The sequence below is a fragment of the Pinus tabuliformis genome, chromosome 4_1 (assembly GCF_031772625.1).
Source record: "Pinus tabuliformis cultivar Carrire ecotype Pingquan chromosome 4_1, CPIR1, whole genome shotgun sequence".
Classification (NCBI taxonomy): domain Eukaryota; kingdom Viridiplantae; phylum Streptophyta; class Pinopsida; order Pinales; family Pinaceae; genus Pinus; species Pinus tabuliformis.
The window spans coordinates 277,310,202-277,333,170 of record NC_142303.1 but is presented as its reverse complement, the minus strand read 5'-3'; the positions used below and the strand labels follow the sequence as shown (position 1 = coordinate 277,333,170).

At 39.2% G+C, this 22,969-nt stretch overlaps 1 protein-coding gene across 1 annotated transcript; it reads right to left on the bottom strand.

The window, feature by feature from the left end:
• Positions 1-19,304: 19,304 nt before the first annotated feature.
• On the bottom strand, positions 19,305-20,213 carry LOC149175339 (uncharacterized). The gene has a single exon (XM_089421116.1). It carries the CDS (start codon positions 20,211-20,213, stop codon positions 19,305-19,307), a length of 909 nt encoding a protein of 302 aa, XP_089277242.1.
• Positions 20,214-22,969: the final 2,756 nt, after the last annotated feature.

Sequence of the window (22,969 nt, the reverse complement as noted above, 5' to 3'; positions counted from 1 at the left end):
CCTAAGTCTCAAGTTAATGTAATATTTAGGCTTTTAAGTGATTTAATTAGATAATGTGAGATGTTTGTAAATGCTCTCAAATAAATGAGAACGTGAGTGGGCAATAACGAAAAAGAGTCTAAAGTCAATTAGGACTCTTTAAGTAGTTCCATGATTCGAGGAACTAAGGAGAGCTCTTAGGAATTAAATGGAGATTAGAAGTGGACGTAGAGGATAGAGGATTTAGGAGTCAGTTCAGTAGATTTAGGAGTCGAACCAGGATTAGTTCAACGAACCTTTCTAGTATAAATGTAAGCCTACGGGCAGAGTGCAAGAGAGAGGCTACTGATAGTTGAAAAACAAGCCTGTGAGAGACAAAGAAGTCTCGTTTGTAATCAGTTATTCATATTTATATATACAGAGGTTCATTCCGGAACTATGTAATGTGTGAAATAAGTATGTAATGATTGATTTATGCGTGAATTCGTAGGTTCTGTAACAGAAGGTTACAGGTAGAGTTCTGTGGATATGTAGAGGAGGGTATGATTCAGAGGAATCATAAGGGATCTTTGAATCCAGCTGAAGGAACAAAGTAATATCTGTAGAGGTAGCGAAGTAAGAATACGCAGAGTTAAGCTCAGAGGAAATGGAAGAGTCAAAAGAATGAAACCTTGAAGAAATAACCAAAACCATAGAGAAACGCTGAAGAGATAGCGTAAAACAAAGGAAAAGGGCCAAGTGGAGAAGTAAAGAGGTGATACACAAGAACCGTTAGATCTTATAGATCAACGGTCCAGATTAACCCGCAGAGAATTTGCAAAGAGCAGTTCTCAAAGGCAGAGAAGTGGATTTTGGGCGGAAGGAAAGCCGTAAGCAGTTTTTACCATTTGGCTCCGATTCCACTAATCGGAGGACACGTAGCAGTGGAGGAGTGAGGGGAAACTGCTTTATAGGGCGGTTAAACCCTGTGCCTATTATCTATCCAAATTCATGGTAGACCGTTGGATCTACTAAGTGTAGATCAATGATGGAGGACTGTTGAGCAACTTTGCATCGGGAAAGGATATCGACCGTTGGATTGAGAAGTGATCAACGGTCACGATCTAATCGCAATCGCATTAGACAAAGGTCAAAGGTTGGTGGACTGTGAAATGTCAATGTGCTGATAGCGATAGAGTACTGATTGGCGATTGGAAGTAGATCGGCGGAGCGCTGAAGGGAAGGTCTGAAAGTGCGGACCCGATGGAGTTATAGTGGCGAGTGTATAATATTTGAGATCTGCTATATGTGTGTTCGGAGCGGTTTTCCCTTGTATTCCTTTGTATTGTGTTAAAGTGTTGTGCCAAGTCTTTTAAGACTAAAACGTTATTCAAATGCTTCCGATAGTCACATATCGAAGGGGAAGGGGTGATGAGGCACATATGTAATGTGACCGCGGAAGAGCCAATACCCGATTGCGATAAAGGTGAAACCTCGATAACTGTGTAGAAGCCGTATAAAGGCAAAAAGGTATGTTTTGCGGGGTTTTCCTTTGTAAATGGTTTATAAAGGAAAACAACGTTTATGCGTTAAAATATATGTAACCAATGGTTAAAGAGGAAAGGTTATATATGTGTGGTATAAGGGTTAATGAAGGTTATGAAGGGTTTTAAAGTCCCGATATGAAGGATTTAATGAAAGGCTTTAATAAAGTCTTATATGAAGACTCGAGGGTTGATAATAGTTCCGATAAGTATATATGGGCTAGGGATTAGCCTGTGTTGGGTTTTTATAAAGCATTCCACATAGGAATGGATTAATGGGGCTTTAACCATTAGAGGTTGTAGATTTGACTCCTTTGAGAGTTAAAAACCTGGGACAAATGTGTGGATGCATTTTACATGCATACTGTGGGTGTAAGCAGGGGTAACCTTGCGTCACAGATGCACTCTCAAGAAATCATGAGGATGTGGAAGCATTGCTTTGTGCCATTTATATTATCCAACTAGATTGGATAACCGAAGCAAGGGATGAATGGAAGAATGACGAATAAGTGTGGGCACTCATTCAAAAGTTGCAGCAAGATACTAGTACATCTGATACATTTAGTTGGAAAAATGATGCATTATGGTGCAAAGATCGCTTAAACCTTTGTAAGAATTCCCAACTCAAACAAAAGATTCTTCTGGAATTACACACCTCTCCCTTAGGAGGGCACTCAAGATTCTTAAAAACTTACCACAAGATAAAGAAGGAATTTTTTTGGGATGACCTTAAAGCCGATATTCAAAAGTTTGTTGGCAGAATGTTTGGTTTGCCAACAAAATAAAGTTGAGACAATTAAGACCCTAGGTCTGTTACAACCTTTATCCATTCCAAGTCAACGTTGGGAGGAGGTTTCAATGGATTTTATCACGGGTTTACCCAAGTCTGAAGGAAAGAGTGTTGGGTCCCTATAATACTAGTGATTACCCCATTACTATTGTAGTTATACCCCTTATTTATATTGTTGTGCCCCTATTACCCCCATATTGTTATTTCTGTGCCCCATAGAATCCCTCTATTGTTATTTTTGTGGCTTTATATTATTATTGTTAGGTCGGCTGGATTATATTGTGACTCCTTAGACTCCTATATATAGAAAGGAGGTTTTGTCATTTGAATCATCCAAGAATTGTTCATTTATGTAATGTAAAGGAGGTTTCCCCCTCGAAGAGGCTGAATTCTAAGGCGTTGATCTATCTTTTCTATCTTTTCTTGAGCTGGTTTCATAACATTTGGTATCAGAGCTTTGGATTCTAGGGTTTCGCTGCTCCAAACAGGTCATCGTGGCATTTTCGCTATAACTTTTTTTCTGTGACGTTTCAGAAGTCGCAAAAAAAACCCATTTGAGAAGAAATCGCGCTGAACCTTGGGTCCGAATTTCAGAGCTTTTCGCGCGATATTTTCGGAGATATGATCTGAGGAAGTTGGTCTTTTTGCAGACTCCTGAATTACATTCAAAACAGGTGACCTGGGGAAAATCGTCATAACTTTCTCTCTGGGAATCGGATTGAAATTTCGTAAGAAGGTACAGAAAGAGGACGGACTGTAGTTTCTTGTATATCATTTTCAGATCCAAAGGTCGAAAAGTGACTCGTGGCACGTCGTACAAGTTCGCTCTACTGAAAGTCTATAATAAGTCACTGTGGGAGATTTGCATAACTCTTTCTTGGAGAATCCAATTTGGATCAGACTTGTGGCATTGGAAAGAGGACACAGAGAGCTACTACAGGTCACAATTCAGAACTAGATGATTGGAAAGTACAGAGATACATCAGAGGCAATATCAAGCTCCTACAAAGTGAAAAAAGGTGTGTAGATTTTTTAAAATTTTTGCTTAAGCTTGGTTTGAAAATTTATTTTGAAGGAATTCAAAGGGCATAGTAGAGCATTATTATCGGTAACTGATGCCCCGAGGAAAGAAAATGCAAACACCTAGTAAGGAACCTGAAAGCTCTAGCATGACTCATGAAGAAGAGGAAGAAATGCTACATGATATATCAAAATTACAAGAACAAGTGCAACAAATGTCACGCTCACAAAAGCTAACAGATGCTAAGATAAATGGCGTGGAAGCTAAGATGGACAATTTGAAGATAGATTTGAACACAAATTTGAAGACAGGCATGGCAGATTTGAAGACAGATTTGACAAATTTTCTACAAGAAATACTTACTAATGGTGAAAAGGTAGTAAAGGAAACTCATGATGAGAACAAAAGAAATGTTAATCATGATTCCATAGATCTAATGTTGGATCGAAGAATCACCATATTCCAAAAATCGATATGAGGAAGTTTGATGGCAAGGATCCCGCCACATGGATATTACAGATGGAGCAATTCTTCGATCTCAATAATGTGCAAAACACACAAAAGGTACGTATGGCAACTTTATATTTGGAACCAAATCAGTTTGTATGGTATCAATGGCTTTGTTCTCGTAAACAATTTATCACTTGGGCAATTTTTACGGAAGAATTGATAGCACATTATGAGGATACAAAAAGCAACACTTTTTTTAGCCAATTGATAAGTCTCAAACAAAAGGGTTCAATAATGGAGCACATTGAGGAGTTCCAAAAATTGAACATAAGGGTAAAAGATATTCCAGAGGAGCATAGGATTGATGTGTTCATAGGGTCTTTAAAGGATAATATCCAACATGATGTTCGCCTTTGGGAACCTGATTCATTAGAGAAGGCATTCAGGTTAGCAAGAAAAATGGAAAGCAAAATTATGGCAACCAGGAAGCATACCACTCACAACTATAAAGACGGAAGTGTTGTTGCCCCTAGTCTTCCACAACCTATAAGGTTGACACCACAACAATTGGAAGAAAAAAGAGCAAAAGGGCTTTGTTACAATTGTGATAGCAAATACACAAAAGGTCATAAGTGTGCTGAGAAGAAATTATTCTACATAGATTGTGAAGAGGAAGAAGAAAAGGAGCAAGAAAGGTCAAAAGAAGAGGATATACTCCAGGAACAAAGCCTAGATGAAGAACAAATAAATCCGACCATATCTTGTAATGCATTGGCGGGAATTACCACTCCTCAAACCATCAAGATAGAAGGACAAATCAAGAAGAAAAAGGTAATAGTGTTGATTGATTCAGGAAGCACCCACAATTTTATTCATTGTAGGGTAGCAAAAGAATTGAATTGCTTCCTATATCCAGCACCAGAGTGTCAAGTGATGATTGCAAATGGAGGAACAATAAATTGCTCTGGAAAGTGCCATAATATCAAGCTATCCATGGGAGAATATGTATTGACTAGCCCAATGCTTTCCATTCCAATGGGAGGTGCTGATGTTGTACTAGGAGTCCAATGGCTACAATCCTTGGGTACAATAGCTTTTAATTTTCAAGAACTTTTCATGAAATTTTCTGTGGAAGGAAAGGAAGTTGAATTAAGGGGTATTGCAGGGAAACCAGGAAAGATAATCAGCTCTAATGGCATGACAAAGCTTCTAAAAAAGGAGCAAAGAGGTGTAATTGCACAATTATGTTCGCTAGATGTTTCCACATTGGAATCATCTATTTCTCCAGATCTCCAAAAAGTCCTGGACAATCATTCCAAGGTATTTGAGACTCCCAAAGGTCTCCCACCTATGCGTGATCATGATCATGCTATTCATCTGATTCCAGGAAGTGTTCCTCCAAACATCAGGCCGTACAGATATCCCTATGTCCAAAAAAGTGAAATTGAACGTATGGTTGCAGAAATGCTAGAGGCTGGTATAATTCAACCGAGTCAAAGTTCTTTCTCAGCTCCAGTAGTATTGGTGCACAAGAAGGATGGATCATGGCGCATGTGTCCGGATTATAGGGAGCTCAACAAGCTCACTATTAAAGATAAGTTCCCCATTCCTGTCATTGATGAATTACTGGATGAATTGCATGGATCAATTTACTTCACCAAGTTGGATCTTCGTTCAGGATATCATCAAATCAGAATGAAGATTGAAGACATTCCGAAAACGGCATTTAGAACTCATGAGGGTCATTATGAATTTTTGGTCATGCCTTTTGGCCTTACCAATGCACCTTCAACATTTCAAGGTTTGATGAATTCAATTTTCAAACCATTCCTTAGAAAATTTGTGTTAGTATTTTTTGATGATATACTAATCTACAGCAAGTCTTGGAAGGATCATGTTGAACATGTTGACAGGGTGCTACAACTATTGGAGGAGAAACAATTATATGCAAAAAGATCCAAATGTTTCTTTGGAGTCCAGGAGGTGGAATATTTGGGTCATATTGTATCTCATGAAGGAGTTAAGGTAGACCCTAGCAAAATTAAAGCCATTAAGGAATGGAAAATCCCCACATCCATAAAGCATCTGCGAGGATTTCTTGGGTTGACAGGGTATTATCGCAAGTTTGTTAAGAATTATGGGAGAATAGCAGCACCTCTAACAACATTATTGAAGAAAGATTCATTTTCATGGACTCCGGAAGCAACAAAGGCCTTTGAACATCTTAAAGAGGCAATGTGCCAAGCACCGGTCTTAGCTACACCGGACTTCACAAAAACCTTTATTGTGGAATGTGATGCTTCAGGAAATGGAATTGGTGTTGTTCTAATGCAAGATGAAAGACCCATTGCTTTTGAAAGTCGTCCAATCAAGGGAAAGTTTTTAAGCAAAGCTATTTATGAGAAGGAAATGTTGGCAATACTCCATGCACTTAAGAAATGGCGACCCTACCTAATGGGAAGACACTTCAAGGTAAAAACGGATCATGATAGCCTTAAATACTTTTTAGAACAAAGATTATCCTCTGAAGAGCAACAAAAGTGGGTCACAAAGATGTTGGGTTATGACTTTGAAATCATCTACAAAAAAGGGAAGCAAAATGTGGTGGCAGATGCACTCTCAAGAAAGGATGAGGATGTGGAAGCATTGTTGTGTGCCATTTCTATTATCCAACCAGATTGGATAAACGAAGCAAGGGAGGAATGGAAGAATGACGAAGAAGTGTGGGCACTTATTCGAAAGCTACAACAAGATTCCAGTACTTCTGATACATTTAGCTGGCAAAATGATTCGTTATGGTACAAAGATCGCTTATACCTCTGTAAGAATTCCCAGCTAAAACAAAAGATTCTTATGGAATTGCACACTTCTCCCTTAGGAGGGCACTCAGGATTTTTAAAAACTTACCACAGGGTTAAGAAGGAATTTTTTTGGGATGGCCTTAAATCAGATATTCAAAAGTTTGTGGCGGAATGTTTGGTTTGCCAACAAAATAAAGTTGAAACAATTAAGACACCGGGTCTATTACAACCTTTATCCATTCCAAGCCAACGTTGGGAGGAGGTTTCAATGGATTTTATCACAGGTTTACCCAAGTCTGAGGGAAAGAGTGTCATCATGGTGGTAGTTGACAGACTTACCAAGTATGCACACTTTTGTGCATTATCACATCCATTTAAAGCCAGTACAGTTTCTACTGCATTTATGGAAACAATTCAAAAGCTACATGGAAACCCAAAGATTATTGTAAGTGACAGAGATCCCATTTTCACTGGAAATTTTTGGACAGAATTATTTTCTTGTCTTGGTACTCAGTTAGCTCATAGCTCATCTTATCATCCTCAATCTGATGGGCAAACTGAGATAGTAAACAAATGTTTGGAAGGATATCTTCGTTGCTTTGTATCTGATAAACAGACACAATGGGTCAAATGGTTGCCTCTGGCTGAATGGTGGTATAACACTTCCTTCCATACAGCAACAAAAATGACCCCATTTATGGCACTTTATGGGTATCAACCACCATCCATCACATCATATTTAAGAGAAAATTCTAAGGTTCAGGCAGTGGAACATCACATCGAACATCAACAACAAGTCCTCCAACTCTTAAAGGATAACCTCGTGTTGGCACAAAATAGAATGAAACAACAGGCAGATCAACATCGCAGTGAAAGAAGTTTTGATGTAGGTGATTGGGTATTCCTACGGCTACAACCATATAAGCAAATGTCCCTAAAGCAAGCTAAGAAGGATAATAAATTATCACCAAAGTATTATGGTCCGTACAAGGTGTTGCAAAAGATTGGTACTATGGCATACAAATTGGAGCTTCCTGCAGCTTCTCGATTGCACCCAGTTTTCCATGTTTCATGTTTAAAGAAGGTTATAGGCGACAAGCTCCCAATTCAAACAATATTGCCAGAACTTGACGAGGAAGGAAAAATTATATTGGAACCGGAAGCAGTCACAGAAACAAGAACTCGACAGCTACGAAATCGATCAATTTCAGAGTATCTTATCAAGTGGAAGAACTTATCCGCTGAAGATTCCACATGGGAGGATGAGAATTTTATGCAGAAGTATCCAGAACTACTCAAGCGTTGAGGACAACACTTTTTTGAAGGAGAGGGGCATGTTGGGTCCCTATAATACTAGTGATTACCCCATTACTATTGTAGTTATACCCCTTATTTATATTGTTGTGCCCCTATTACCCCCATATTGTTATTTCTGTGCCCCATAGAATCCCTCTATTGTTATTTTTGTGGCTTTATATTATTATTGTTAGGTCGGCTGGATTATATTGTGACTCCTTAGACTCCTATATATAGAAAGGAGGTTTTGTCATTTGAATCATCCAAGAATTGTTCATTTATGTAATGTAAAGGAGGTTGCCCCCTCGAAGAGGCTGAATTCTAAGGCGTTGATCTATCTTTTCTATCTTTTCTTGAGCTGGTTTCATAACAAAGAGTGTCATCATGGTGGTAGTTCATAGACTTACCAAGTATGCACACTTTTGTGCATTATCTCATCCATTTAAAGCCAATACAGTTGCTACTGCATTTATGGAAACAATTTAAAAGCTACATGGAAACCCAAAGATTATTGTAAGTGACAGAGATCCTATTTTCACTGGAAATTTTTGGATGGAATTATTTTCTTGTCTGGGTACTCAATTAGCTCATAGCTCATCTTATCATCCTCAATCAGATGGGCAAACTGAGATAGTAAACAAATGTTTGGAAGGATATCTTCGTTGCTTTGTATCTGATAAACAAACACAATGGGTCAAATGGTTACCTCTGGTTGAATGGTGGTATAACACTTCCTTCCATACTGTAGCAAAAATGATCCCATTTATGGCACTTTATGGATATCATCCACCATCCATCACATCATCTTTAAGAGAAAATTCTAAGGTTCAAGTAGTGGAAGATCACATAGAGCATCAACAACAAGTTCTCTAACTCTTAAAGGATAACCTCACTTTGGCGCAGAATAGAATGAAACAACAGGTGGATCAACATCGCAGCGAAAGAAGTTTTGATGTAGGAAACTGGGTATTTTTACAGCTACAACCATACAAACAAATGTCCCTCAAGCAAGCTAAGAAGGATAATAAATTATCACCAAAGTATTATGGTCCTTACAAGGTGTTGCAAAAAATTGGTACTATGGCATAAAAATTGGAGCTTCCTACATCTTCCAAAGTGCACCTAGTTTTCCATGTTTCATGCTTAAAGAAGTTTATAGGTGACAAGCTCCCAATTCAAACAATATTACCGGAACTTGACGAGGAAGGAAAAATCATATTGGAACCTGAAGAAGTCATGGAAACAAGAACTCGACAGTTATGAAATTGATCATTTTGGAGTATCTCATTAAGTGGAAGAACTTACCCGCGGAATATTCCACACGGGAGGATGAAAATTTTATACAAAAGCATCCAGAACTACTCAAACATTGAGGACAACGTTTTTTTTTAAGGAGAAGAGCATGTTAGGTCCCTATAATACTAGTGTATTCTTTCATTGTTATTAGTGTAGCCCCTTATTGTTATTGTTGTGCCCCATAGAAGCCCACTATTCCCTCATTGTTATTAGTGTAGCCCCCTTATTGTTATTGTTGTGCTCCATAGAAGCCCACTATTGTTATTGTGGTGCCCTTACATTATTATTGTTATGTCAGCTCTAATTATATTGTGACCCCTTAGACTCCTATATATAGAAATGAGGTTGTGTCATTTGAATCATCCAAGAATTTTTCATTTATGTAATGTAAAAGAGGTTGCCCCCTCGAAGAGGCTTATTTCTAAGTCGTTGATCTATCTTTTCTATCTTTTTGCAAGCTGGTTTCATAACATAGTTACTATTTGTGAAGGTAAATTGATTTCATTTTTATGTTTCTCAATATTTAGTTATTAATTTATTTCATTACATTAAAAAAACAAACTCTCTAATATATATACATTTATTTTATCTTATTCTTTTTATATATGAATAATTTGAATGATTTTCATTATTCTTTTATATATATGAATAATTTGAATATATATATATATATATATATATATATATATCCAACTGTGGTTCATAGTGATTGAGTGGCCACTACATCCACGGGAAATAATCTAGATAGATCCATCTAAAGGGATCTACCTGGCGGCCTAAAATTTTGGGCCTAACCCCAAAAGTGTCGAGGAGATTTGACCCCGTGACCTCCCAATTGGCAAAATACTTGGCAATAGGAATTCGACCAACTAAACTATAAAATTATAATTTGAGTTATATAATTCATATTTTAAATATATATATATATATATATATATAAAATTCAAATTATATATAAAATATTTTATTAGAAAAATAAATTTAAATAATCTTAATAATTCAAAATATATACATATATATATTATTCAATATATATATATTATTAAAAAAACATAATTTCCAAAAAATAATAATAATAAAATAATTCTAATTAATTTAATTATAAATTTATTAAAAATCATAGCCATTTTCATAAATACTCGAAAAACCTATGTTAACATCGAGCCGAGTTTATTGTAAATTTGATTTTTTTACCTCTAACTTAACTATAACATCAAACATATAGCGTCCAATTTCAAAAATAAAATGGGAATAGGATATTTTGTTTTGTCCATGGAGAAGAAAATGGGATTTATTAGAAGTTTATTATATTAAAATATTGGTTAAGAATTTATTTGTATTTGTGAGAATTAATGGGATTTATTAAAAGTTTATTATATTAAAATATTGGTTAAGAATTTATTGATTAAGAAGTTGATTTTGTCTTTACGATAAATCACACTTGTTGGTTCGAAATGGGATCACAAATGGCTAAAAACTTGGCTCAAAGTGAAAATTAAAGTTATATAAAAATAAATTGTTAATATTATATTAGTGTATATTATCTATTAAATTAAATATTATATAAACATAAATATGTTAATTTATAAAATTTAAATATAGATAGGAAAATAAAAATTATTTTATTCAACCATCTAAATTAAATTTAAACATATGAACTATAACGTGAGTGGGAAGAATTACCACTATTATACTCAATAACCCAAGTTAAATTCAATTGTTTTTTTTTTCTATGTTAAGACTAACCTAAGTACCCACGGGGGATTTGAACCGGTGACCTATCGCAAGGAGTGTCTTAACAAGGCACCCATTCACCGTCAATCCAAAGCCCCGTTGGCAAGTTAAATTCAATTGTTATAATTACTAGCTTTATATTAATTTTTTGAGAATCTTTTAAAAAAATAATTAGATTATGATTTATTTGATTATTTTGAAGGTACAAATAGTTGAATTAACATAGACGATCATAGACTTCCTAAGCTAGCTTTAAATTCCAGCGAAAACCACCTAAGGCTCAATCGAGGGTGGCATAAAGACAAAGGGCCTGGTTAAACTATTGGGAGATCAACGAAAATGATGCATTGCAAAACATAAATAACATTAAAGATATTGTTACTTCTAAGTTCAAAGAAAAAATGTGGTGTGAGAAAGATTTAGCGGCTAAAAGAAAATTAAGTTATTATAAGAAGGTCATCAACCCCACCCTAGAAGATCAAAAGTATCTCTCTATTTTAACTAGCTCAAAAAAGAAAATTAATATAGCAAAGATTAGAACGAATTCTCATGAGCTCCATAGTGAAACAGATCGTTGGGCGGTTCCTAAAACGCCATGGATGGAAAGGATCTGCCATATATGTGGGAATAGGAACGTCGAGGATGAAAACCACTTCCTCTTAGAGTGCCCCGCGTACAACCACATTAAATCTCAGTTTCACAATCTTTGTTACAATATTGACCTTCTTAGCCTTTTACAATGTCAAAATTATAGTGAGCTCGGGAGGCTTCTCTCCAAGCTTTTTGAGCATAGGAATAAAATCTTAAATCAAAATAAATAATTTGTTTCTTTAGGTCCGATAGATCATTGTTTGGTCTCAGCAGACGTTAACCACCACCATCATCATCATCATAAATATCAACAAATAAGAACAAATTAATATATACCAAAAATTACTTTTTGAGATTACAGTTTTTTAATTTAATTTTAATAAAAAAATATAATGCTTTATTATTTTAGAATATATTTTGTTGAAAAAATTTCAAATATTTTTATACATTTATGGATAATATCTAATATAGAGTCCATATTAATTACAACGCTTAATTTGACATGGAAAATGAATAATTATAGATAAATTTAAAATGAATAATTATAGATAAATTTAAAATGGAAACTAAATATATTTCAGTAAAATGAATAATTATAGATAAATTTAAAATTAATCTTTTAAGTATTTGTACTCTATATAATAATCCGCCAAAATATTATTTTATGTTTAACACCAAGGTTGTCGGTGAAAGCTCGGAGGCATATAAGCTATCCTTGCGGGGCAGACCTGTCGCTCACTAGGTATGCAAGTTGTGTTGGAGTGGGGGACAAGATGTGGTGAGGAGATATGCAAGGAACGCTGTGAAGATAGAGGTGAAGCTCGTTCATTGCACTTCACCATTTATGTTTGTCCCTTAAAATAAGAAGTGGTTCCCTCGCTCCATCATAACATTTATTTATTATACCTTTCCTTCTAGAATGGGAATATAATCCCTCACTCCATCATAACATTTATTTATTATACCTTTCCTTCTAGAATGGGAATATAATTTTAAAATAGTGGGCAAATTGTTTGTCTTTTATTATTATTTGGTGGTGGGGCTTTATGTTTCTTGACTTTCATATAGGACAAGTAAGAGGGAAATGCATTGTATGGTATATTCATAACATATGAAAAAGAGGATTTAATATTTAATTTTCATACTCTCATTATTAGAGTATATGCATCATGTAAAAATAAGGATTAAAAAATATATTTTTTCATTATTAGGTTTACAGTGTGATGTATGGAAATTATATATGTATATATATTTGTTTCTCCACTTTCATGTCAAGATAAGTGAGGGGCAAATGCATCGTACTCTAATTATGAGAGTATATGTATATGCATGATGTAAAAATAAGGATTACAAAAATATTTTCATTATTAGATTTTCAGGGAGATGTATGGAAATTATAATTTTATGTATAAAAGTTAGATTGGAGATATATAAATATTAATTTAAATGAAATTGAATTATAATTATATTGAGTTGGTTTATTAATTAAATAGTGATTGTGTTGTTATTAATTAGTCTAAATGATGGTTTTGTATATAGTTTTGATACATGGGGTAATAGAAGAGGAGTTAGTAGATTTTTCGAAGGGTTTTTAGATTTGGTCGCTCTCTCTAAAGCTAGTTATTTTTAATGATATGAGCGACATGTCTCTGGTTTATCATCCCTTCCTCATTTGCATGCAACACATGTTACTTTGTCAGATGAAACAATCGAGGTGGCAGCTCTACTAACAATTTTTTTACTTTCCTTCATCATCATTCCCTCTTTCTTTTCTCATACCCTAGAGGGACCCCCCACCCCTTTACCGCCTTTGTAAATACATCGCTTCCACAAGGTTTCTATTTGGGATTGGTTTTAACTCATCCTCCATCTCCATGATCCCCCATTGAACATGTTGTGAGGGAGGACCCAACAACCCTTCTTTTTTCTCGTTAGTAAACAACCCTGATAGTGATACACTTGCCTCACTCATTGGTTTCCTCGATGAATTACTCACACTCGAGTTGCATAGTGGCGGTATGTCCTCCCATAGTCGGTTGCCTTCCCTCTAGTTGGCAGGCAAAGATGCTCTCAAAAGTAGTAAAAAATGTGTGAAGAAGAAAATTGAGGAGCCAAATGTTATTCTAGGGGAAAACATAAAGTTAAATGATATTTCAAAAATAGAGGAAATGGTGGTTGTTAGGTGACTTGCTAGTAAGCGCATGGTTATGGCAATGATGTGTCTTGGACGATGAAGCATTTCACTCCTATTTTGGGATATGAACCACGATGTTTGATACTAGTGAAACACTCAATGGGATAAATCATAGCCTTAAAGGAATATGTGGACAAACTTTTGTAGAGGAGGTGGCAATGGGGCACCTAAGACCTATATCTGAAGAAATGGTAAGTAGATTTCAATGCAAGAATCGAGCGACTTTCTGCAGTATTGGTCTAATTACATTTTTCGGGAAATGGGAAATCTTCTTGGCCTTTTCTATGAGGTGGGCATTACATTCAAAGTTTCTGATTATATGGAAATGGAAAGGATCTTGGTTGGGCTTAATCTAGCCTCGAGGCTACCTTACTCCATCACTATTCAAGCAGGGGAAAAAACCCACAAAGTATTGTTGGATTATGAGGGTATACCCTATAAGTGTTGCCGTTGTCATTCTTATGGTCATTTGGGGAACGAATGCCCATAAAAAAGATTAATAAAAAGGTGGGTAATAAAATATCTTTGGGGAAAGGAATCACAAAGCTCACCTCTTCATGAATCTAATAGAGCTACTCACAATCTGAATGCAAAAGAGAATGCTCATTCATTAAACTCAAATATTCGTGGACTAGATATATCTAAAAGACTTGTTGATCCTCCTGAGGCTTCTGCACCACCAATCACAAAGCATGTTGAATCTCCTCTTACAATGATAATAATGATATCCTTAGTGGGTATGCAATATGAACAAGCCCCCTCCCCTTCTTTTGCCTTTGAAAATTTGATATCATGTGTTTCTCCTAAAGGCTTTTCAATTCAACACTCACTTTACAAAATTCCCATTGTGAATCTCCCTTGCCTTTCAGTTTCACTTCCCTCATCTACTCTCTCCTTCGGCCCCCCTCTTATGCCAGTTAAGCCCTCCCCCCTACCTCACTTTCCTTCATCTCAGAATATAATTTCCCCTTTCCACCCTTAGAACATCCCCTGCACCCTTACAATTTTCATTCTCCCTCCCGAAATCAGACAGACTCTCTAACGATCCACTCAGAAATGTTTGCACCAAAACCAACATGGGGACTAGATTTGATTGAAGATTCAGGACCTTTAGGTTTTGACAGAGGTTGCAAGTCTTATATTTCCATAGCAATGAGGTAATTTTGTTTTAAGGTTTGTCAAGGGAAGCAAATGTCCATTCTCGGTGCCCTTAGAGTGACAACCCCTCCCAAGAATTCTAAATGAGATTTATGTCTTATAACATCAAGGGATTAGCCAACATTATAAAAAACTTGGCCTTGAAAACGTTAATTTCTTTACACTCCCCACAAATTATCTTCATCCAGGAAAGTATGTTAGAAGGCTCCAAGGAAACTGCTATCTTATCCTCTCTGTTGTAGGACTAGTCTATCCTTTATACAAATGCAAATGGATGCTCTTGGGGGAATTACCACAAGTTGGAAAGGCCCCCTATTGTGTTTTATGTCAACTTGGACCCCACTAAGATAGGAAAAACTTATGGAAAAACACCTTCAAACTTCCCTATTTACAAATGAACATATCATTATTGGAGGAGATCTAAGCTTCACTGTAGATCTCTCTAAAATTGGGGGTTTTTCAGCACACTTAGATCCCTTGGAATATTATTTTATGGATAATATATATTTGGTAGAGTTGGTGGATGTTCTCCCCGCAAAAATATTTCCAACTTGGTCGAACAACCATCCTAGAGATGCATATATTTCTAAGTGACTAGACCATTTTCTTATATTAAAAACCTTGTTGGATATGAAATTTTAGAACATACAATGGGTTTCCCCCCAAGGGTGATTCTGATCACAGAATAATTCTCCTAGACATAGGCCTAGCTACTCAAAAACATTTTGGGCCCTTCAAATTAAACGTGCATTAGTTAGAACACCTAACTCTTATAGAGAAGATAAAGGATGGGTGGATTCCCTGCAACCCATATCGTAGGGAATTATCTCCTATTCAATTTTGAGGAAACTTGAAAAGGGCCAAAAAATCCATCATATAGAGGGCCAATAAAAAAAGAGACAAGATGAAATTCTCCTTGAAATTGAAGCTAAATTACAAGAGTTGTTAGTCTCATCATATTACACTGCTTTTTTTGAGGATCAAAAATCGGTACTAAAGTCTCTTGAGGAGAAATAAAACTCCTTGTTGTTAGACACAGAAAGAGAGTGGAGACTAAATACTAGGTCTCTATGGCTTCAAATTTGAGATGAGAACTCAAAAATATTTTCGTAGAATTTCCAACCACAGGAAAGCCATCAATGTTTTTTTTCCGAGGAAATAGAGTTCGTAATTTCTATTAAGAAGATAACAGAGATTACATGTTGTTGATGCCGAAGCATATGCTGTAATGTGGTATAAACCACTGATCAAAAGGTTACAAAATAACATCCAGAAATGTCCAATACTGTAGATACTGTGTTTAGTATCCATCACAAAAAGAAACCAAAAAAACAGTGTATCAAGTATCGGTAAATAGACAGGTAACTGAGGCATAACATCCTCCATCAAAGAAAAGATAGATATAGTGCTGAAATAGTGCATAGCTGATATATACAAGAATTATGAACATGTAGATCAAAAATTTCTAAGTAGAGGGGGGGTCCCCCTGCTGAAGGCCGTCGATGTATGGTTGGTGGTAGAATCTGTGCATGCCTTCTGGAGTGTACTCTTCAATCTGCCAGTCTCCTATAGGCCGATCCAACGCCTCTTTCGAGAGCCGGTCAGCAAGCGCATTTCTTTCCCTGTAGATGTGAGAAACAGTGATCTGGTCAAAATGTGTTTTTAGAAAAACAATTTCTTCCAAGATATGTTTCAAAGAATATGCATGGCATAAAGTTTTATTGTTTGCCCAATCAATCACATTCTTTGAATCCCCAAAAATTTGTATTTGTCTGCAATGTTTGGTAAGAGCAAAGTAGAGAAGATGTCTCAGAGTGATTAGCTCAGCATAGTTATTTGAGCCTGTCCCTAAACCCAATCTCAGGTGAAAATAATGAGAATCTGTTAGATGAAAAACAATACCCCCCCCACATCCTTGTAGGGGCGCAGCCTCGTCAAAAAAAGCCCAAGGAAGTTCCTTGTTGATGGTTTCAGGCTGGATGTTCCGAGGAACATTAGCTTTATGCTCAAAAGGAATTTCAGTGTAGGCCGCGCAGATAGATGGCGGAAGATGATTCCAGTTTACTCTATAATCCTCAAATATAATGGCATTGCGGTTGTTCCAAATGAACCAGGACACCACCGGAGGGAGGTTCCTAGCCTTTTTGGAGGACACCGCAGACCACCATTGATCCCAGGCAGAAGGCATATCAGCACCCTGCCAGACAGTGTTAATATTGAGCGCCTGTGTGACTTGAAACCATATGTTCTTTGTAACTTCGCAGTGAAGGAAAAGATGGGCCGTCGATTCCTCCTCATTTTTACAGAGGACGCACCAAGAAGGTCCTGAGAAATTCCGCTTCCTGAGAGTGACACCTGTTGGAAGCTTATCAGCTATGATGTTCCACATCAACAGTCTGGCACGGGGCTGTGCTTGTAGCTGCCAGACATCTCTCCACCAGCTTTTGAGAATGTCCAGCTTATTCTCTTCGATTAACTTTAAGTAGCTGAGCTTTGGTGCATATGAACCGGATTTGGCTGGTGCCCAGATTAGTTCATCTTCCTCGTCCTGTAACTTGATGTGAGTTTCGGTAAGAGCCTGAATGTAACCTTGCCAAAGTGAAGACCAAGCCTCTGGTAGATGCCATTGCCGATCCGTAACCCAAGCTTGTGTAAATATGGTTGATCGATGTGGGTCACCGATCTGTGCCAAATATTTGATGCCTCTGTTGTTGAGATGTTGGATTAATCCTTCAGGCATTAGATGAGCATTCCCAGAGCCAGGCCATGGATCTAAACCAATGCGAACCTGTGCACCATTCCCTATTTTCCATAGCAGGTTATCGCGAATTAGAGGCATAGCTTTTAGAGTGGCCCTCCAGATTGAGGATATGCCTAGGTGGTTCCAATTAGGCCTGCGGAGCCATTCCGTAATGCTGGAAGGCCATATGTATTTGTGGTGTACAACTTCTGCCCATAAACTGTCCATCTTAATGAGTGACCAACCCTGCTTTGCAGTTAAGGCTTGTGCAAAAGCTGACAGTGTTTTAATCCCCCATCCTCCCCATCTCTTTGGCATGGAAACAAGAGACCATCTGGTCCATGCGAAAATCTTACCCTTTTTGTTGCCATTCCACAGGAATCTATTGCAGATTTGTTGAATTTTTTGTAGTATTCCTTTTGGAATCCAAGTAAGCGACATCCAATAGACAGGTGTAGCCTCGAGCACAGATTTAATCAATAGAAGTCTGCCCGCTTTTGACAGTAGACGGTGTTGCCAGCCAATAATCCTCTTTTCAATTTTATTTACGAGCCATGTCCAGTGCGCCACTTTGTAACCATCCGACCTTAATCTGAAGCCAAGGTATTTTATGCCATCCATCAACTGGCTTTCCAAGAAGGGAAAGTGCTGTGCAGCCAGCAGAGTTTCCTGTTGAGAGCAATGCATCAAAGATCTAGTGGATTTGTCCTTGTTTATTTCCATGCCCGTGGCTTTACAAAAGAGCAGCAGAATATCATTTAAAGCAATAATGTCTCAGACACTTCCATTAAGGAAGATTAATATGTCATCAACAAATAATAAATGGGTAAGTGAAAACTGTTCAGTGATTTTGAGACCGCTGATATCACCATTCCTTTTAGCTTCCGCTATGAGCCTACTCAATCCCTCCATGACAATGAGAAAGAGTAGAGGGGAGAGGGGGCATCCTTGCCTGATCCCCCTACTGATATTAAATTTGTCCGAGGCTGCACCATTGATAAGAATAGCAAAGGAAACAGAGGAGACACATCCCATAATCCAGTTAATAAGAAGGTGAGGGAATCCCAGATGTGTAAGGATCATCTTGAGATAGAGCCAATTAACTTTATCAAATGCCTTTGAAAGATCAATCTTTAATGAGATACCTTTGAGATTCTTCAGTTTTATGGAGTGTAAGGCTTCCTGGGCAGTGCCAATGGCCTCGTGGATGTGCCGGTTGCGGAGAAAAGCAAATTGTTCAGCCGAAATATGCGAGGATAGGATAGGTTTGATGCGATTAGCAATGATTTTGGCGATAATTTTATAGAGGCAGTTGCATAGGGAGATAGGGCGAAAGTCATTAAAGGATGTGGGGTCATCTGATTTAGGTATCAAGGCAATGAAGGTCTGGTTCATAGGAGGATGAATGTGCCCTGAGATCCTGCTTTCCTCGACAACAGCCAAGAAGTCATCTCCCAATAGATCATAAAAGGCCAGGTAGAACTCCACTGGCCATCCATCTGGCCCTGGACTCTTATCCTTCTTAAACCATTTGAGAGTACTTTCCAGCTCTTGAGTTGTGACCGGTTGACTGAGATCTTCTCTGTCTTCCTGCCCTACAAATCTAGGGAACTTTCCAGCAAGTCTGATAATATCTGGCAGGTTGACAATGTTTGGGGCCGTGAAGAGTCTCTTGAAGTGATCAACCCCCAATCTAGCAAGTTGTTGGTGTGTGGTAGCCCATCCATTTGGTTACTTTGGTAGCTTCCAAATGGTATTGGATGCCTTTCTGCCGTTTGCAAGATTATGAAAATACTTTGTATTACTGTCCCCGACTTTGAGCCAGATGGCCCTGCTTTTGAGTCTCCATAGTTCCTCCTTTTCTTGCAATAATTTCGATTTTTGCTCAAACAACTGGCATAGAAGTGTTTTTGTGGCATCGGATTGAAATCCAGCGCCTCTCTCATCAGTCAGTTTAGCAATCTGTTCTTCCGTATCCTTCAGAATCTGATCATCTCTATTCCGTTTTGACCTTGCCCATATCTCAGTCATAGATTTGAGATTCTTTAGCCTTTCGCAAAAATCCATCGCTTTCCTCTGCTCTCTCAATGGGGGTTGAGATGCCCAGAAATCCGTAACCAGCTTGATATATTCTGGTTCTTGGAGATAACCAGCAAAAAATTTGAAAGGAGAGCGCGGCTTAGGATTGTTGTCACTAATCTGAAGAAGAATCGGGTGGTGATCAGAGAGGCCCCCAGTGCAGACCCACTGTCTGTATAGGGGGAACATCTGTATCAGAGCTTCATGCATCATATATCTGTCCAGTCTCCTTCCAAGAGCAGCCTCTCCAGTTCTTTGGTTGTGCCAAGTGGGAAGCTTCTTATTCATGGGGATATCCACAAGGTGGTGAGCATCAAGTAACATGCTCATCTGCACCGCAAGAGGATCACTCTGCGCCTGATGACCCCAAGTTTCCCCAGCCCCCAGAGAGAAATTGAAATCGCCCCCAATTACAGTGTTCTGAGTGATATGGTGGCCGGATAGGAAATGTTGCCAGAAAGTTAATCTGTTCTGGTTTGGCCCATAAATATTAATTATTCGGATTGGGATGTCGAGCTCACCCATAATAATGTCCATCCCAAGAAATCCACAGCCCCCCATGCCGAGAGAGGCCTGCTTTTTCTAGGGTTTAAACCGATAAGCAGTCCACCAGATCTTCCACAGGCGTCCATCCCATGTAAGACCCATCCAGGGAGCATAGCTTGAAGAGTTTTCACTGCCAGCTCAGCAGTGCAGAGGGTTTCCTGAAGGAAGATAATGTCACATCTAGATTCATGAATAAGCCGCTTTAGAGCCAGTCGCTTTTTGGGGTTGGCTAGTCCCCTGCAGTTGAAGGAGAGCCAGATCATGGGGTAACACAGATCAGGGGCTCATTTGCTCTAAGTGCCCGTTCAATAGTAGACTGTCGTCCCATGGCGACATCCGCAACCGCATTAAGCTTTGCTGAAGAGATATGTGAAGGCCGACCGCGCTTCTGCTTGCGGTGACGGCCAGGGGAAGATCCCAGGCCCAGAACTCTGGTGCGTGCCCGGGACCGCAGGTGGTAATGATGAGCTCCGGAGACGACCGGGGAGGGAGGGGAATCAGGCCAATCCAAGGCAGGATTGTGGGAGGGGGGGGTAGTAGAGAAGGTGGGCAGAGGAGGGGCAATGGTACACAGAATAGAGGGAAGGGAGACATTTTCAGTGAAGGAGGTCCGAAAGGAAGAGTGCATAAAAGATTGCAATTCATCTGAAAAAAAGGATTACAGATAGGGGTGGAAGCATTACCCGAATGAGTAGGTGCTGCCTCCGCCGACTTTGGTGCAGCCTCTGTAGTCTTAGAGCGAGTACGCGGCGGCTCTGATGAAGATAATGCCTTTCTTCGAGAACTCTTTTTTGCACTATCACCCGGCTGTTTTGTTGGAATCTCCTGATGAGCCTGTCCACCTTCAGAAGGTATGTTTTCTCCGGCATTTCGGTCCACAGAAGCCTGCTGACGAGGTCCTTTGGGTTCCTCCGATTTCACCCCTGTAACCAATGGGCAATCCTTATACAGATGGCCAATTTTATGGCATCTGCGACAGCGGAAGGGGACGCCTTCATAATCCAGTAGCTGTTTCCGGGAAACATGGCCGTGGTGCAGAGTAATTTTCTCTGCTAGGCCAGGTTTGGTATCCAGGTGTACAAGTATTCGAGCCAAGGTCCTTTTGCCCGTATTCTCATATGAGCGGTCGTGCTCCAAATATGTGCCCAGAGTGTTCCCTATCCTTTTGAATGCATACGTGCTCCAAAATTGCCATGGCAGTCCAGGTAGTCGAACCCAGATGGGGCCGGCCCCCAATTGTTCTCGTTCAGGATCAAATAAAGGATCCCATCGCTTGAGCATGACTGGAGCTAGCTCAATGTGCCAATATTGTGAAAGAATCCACTGTGTGAGATCAGGCCGACTGAAGTGCAAGGCAAACCAGCCCCTTGTGAGGACCATAACCTCTGGTAATTCCTTAAGCAGTGAGCCCCAGATCTCCTCTACCCAGAGCTTTAATCGTTCTGCCGTGTAGGTGCGTCCACGAACCCTACCAACCAGGACCTTGCGAGAGGCGTCCATCACGTCTGGCAGCGTGGCTTCAGGCCCAAAGATAACACTGAAATCAGTTTCAATAACCCGTAGGCATCTGCCTTTCGTCACCTTCTCAAAGCACTTGCCAAAGGGGGTCTCCTTCAGCAGTTTGCGGCAAGGGTCCGAGGAGCTGTGCTGTGCAGAGCCCGCGGAGCAAGCAGGTATCAGCGGAGTAGTGAAACAGCCAGACCGGATAGGGGAGCGGGGAGCCGAGGTACTAGTACCCGGAGGGAAGGGAGGGGAGGAGTGGGGGGGGAGCCGATGGTTCTGCGACATAAAGGAGACAGAGGGAGAGTGAGAGCTAGATGGGGGCGGAGGCGGCTGGGGTGAAGGGAGATTAGGCCTGATGTGAAGCTGAAGCGGGCCGTCCAGAGATGGCGAGGTTTGTAAACACGAGCCCAGAATCTGTAGCGTGGCAGGAGATAACGGTGGGCAGTCCAGTGGGGCGGCGTCCGCGAGAGAATACTCCGGGGTTTTATCCTTCCCTTTGAGCGGCAAGTGCGGGTGCTGCGAAGAAGCACCTGTCGCGACCCCGAGTGCTACACTCCTCGGTATCATAAGAGGCCTACTAGTATGTGCCCAGATTTCCTGGTGGGGCAAGGGGTCCGCTTCATAATCCACTATGTCTTCGTCACCCATAGTTGTTGTCGGAGTATAGCGCCTGAAATGGAGATCGAGCCGGGGACCCTTCAGCGAGAAGAACGGAGGTCGGTGCGCCAGAAAGTATCCAGGAGGGGACCGCAGCGCAAAAGACAAAAAGAAACCCGTGAATCGAAACCTCTGTCGGAGTTCAGGTGGTCAGTGCTGTCGGTCCCAAGTAGCTCCAGGTGCCAACCGCCATGAATCGTGGACTCTGTAACAAACCCTAGCTAGGGTTCCACCATGGTTCTTCCTCGCGGTCGCGCTCCTCCAGATCTCAATCCTCAGGAAAGCCATCAATGTTATTTGGGAAATAAAAAATATAGACGGGTCCAAGGTGAAAGCCTTCAATGACATTGTTGAAGAAGGATGCAATTAATTTAAAACCATTTTTAAAATGCCTTTCATAGTAAACATTGACAAGGTTCTTCAAATTAAAAACTATTTACCAAGTTTCATAGAAGAAAGTGAAAATGATGATATGATGGCAGAAATGACCAAGGTTGAACTTGAATTAATTCTTCATAGCTTCCAAAAGGATAAGATCCCTAGTTTAGACAATCTCACAATAGAGTTCCATTTATCTTTTTATGATTTCATTAGGGATGATCTTTTGAAAG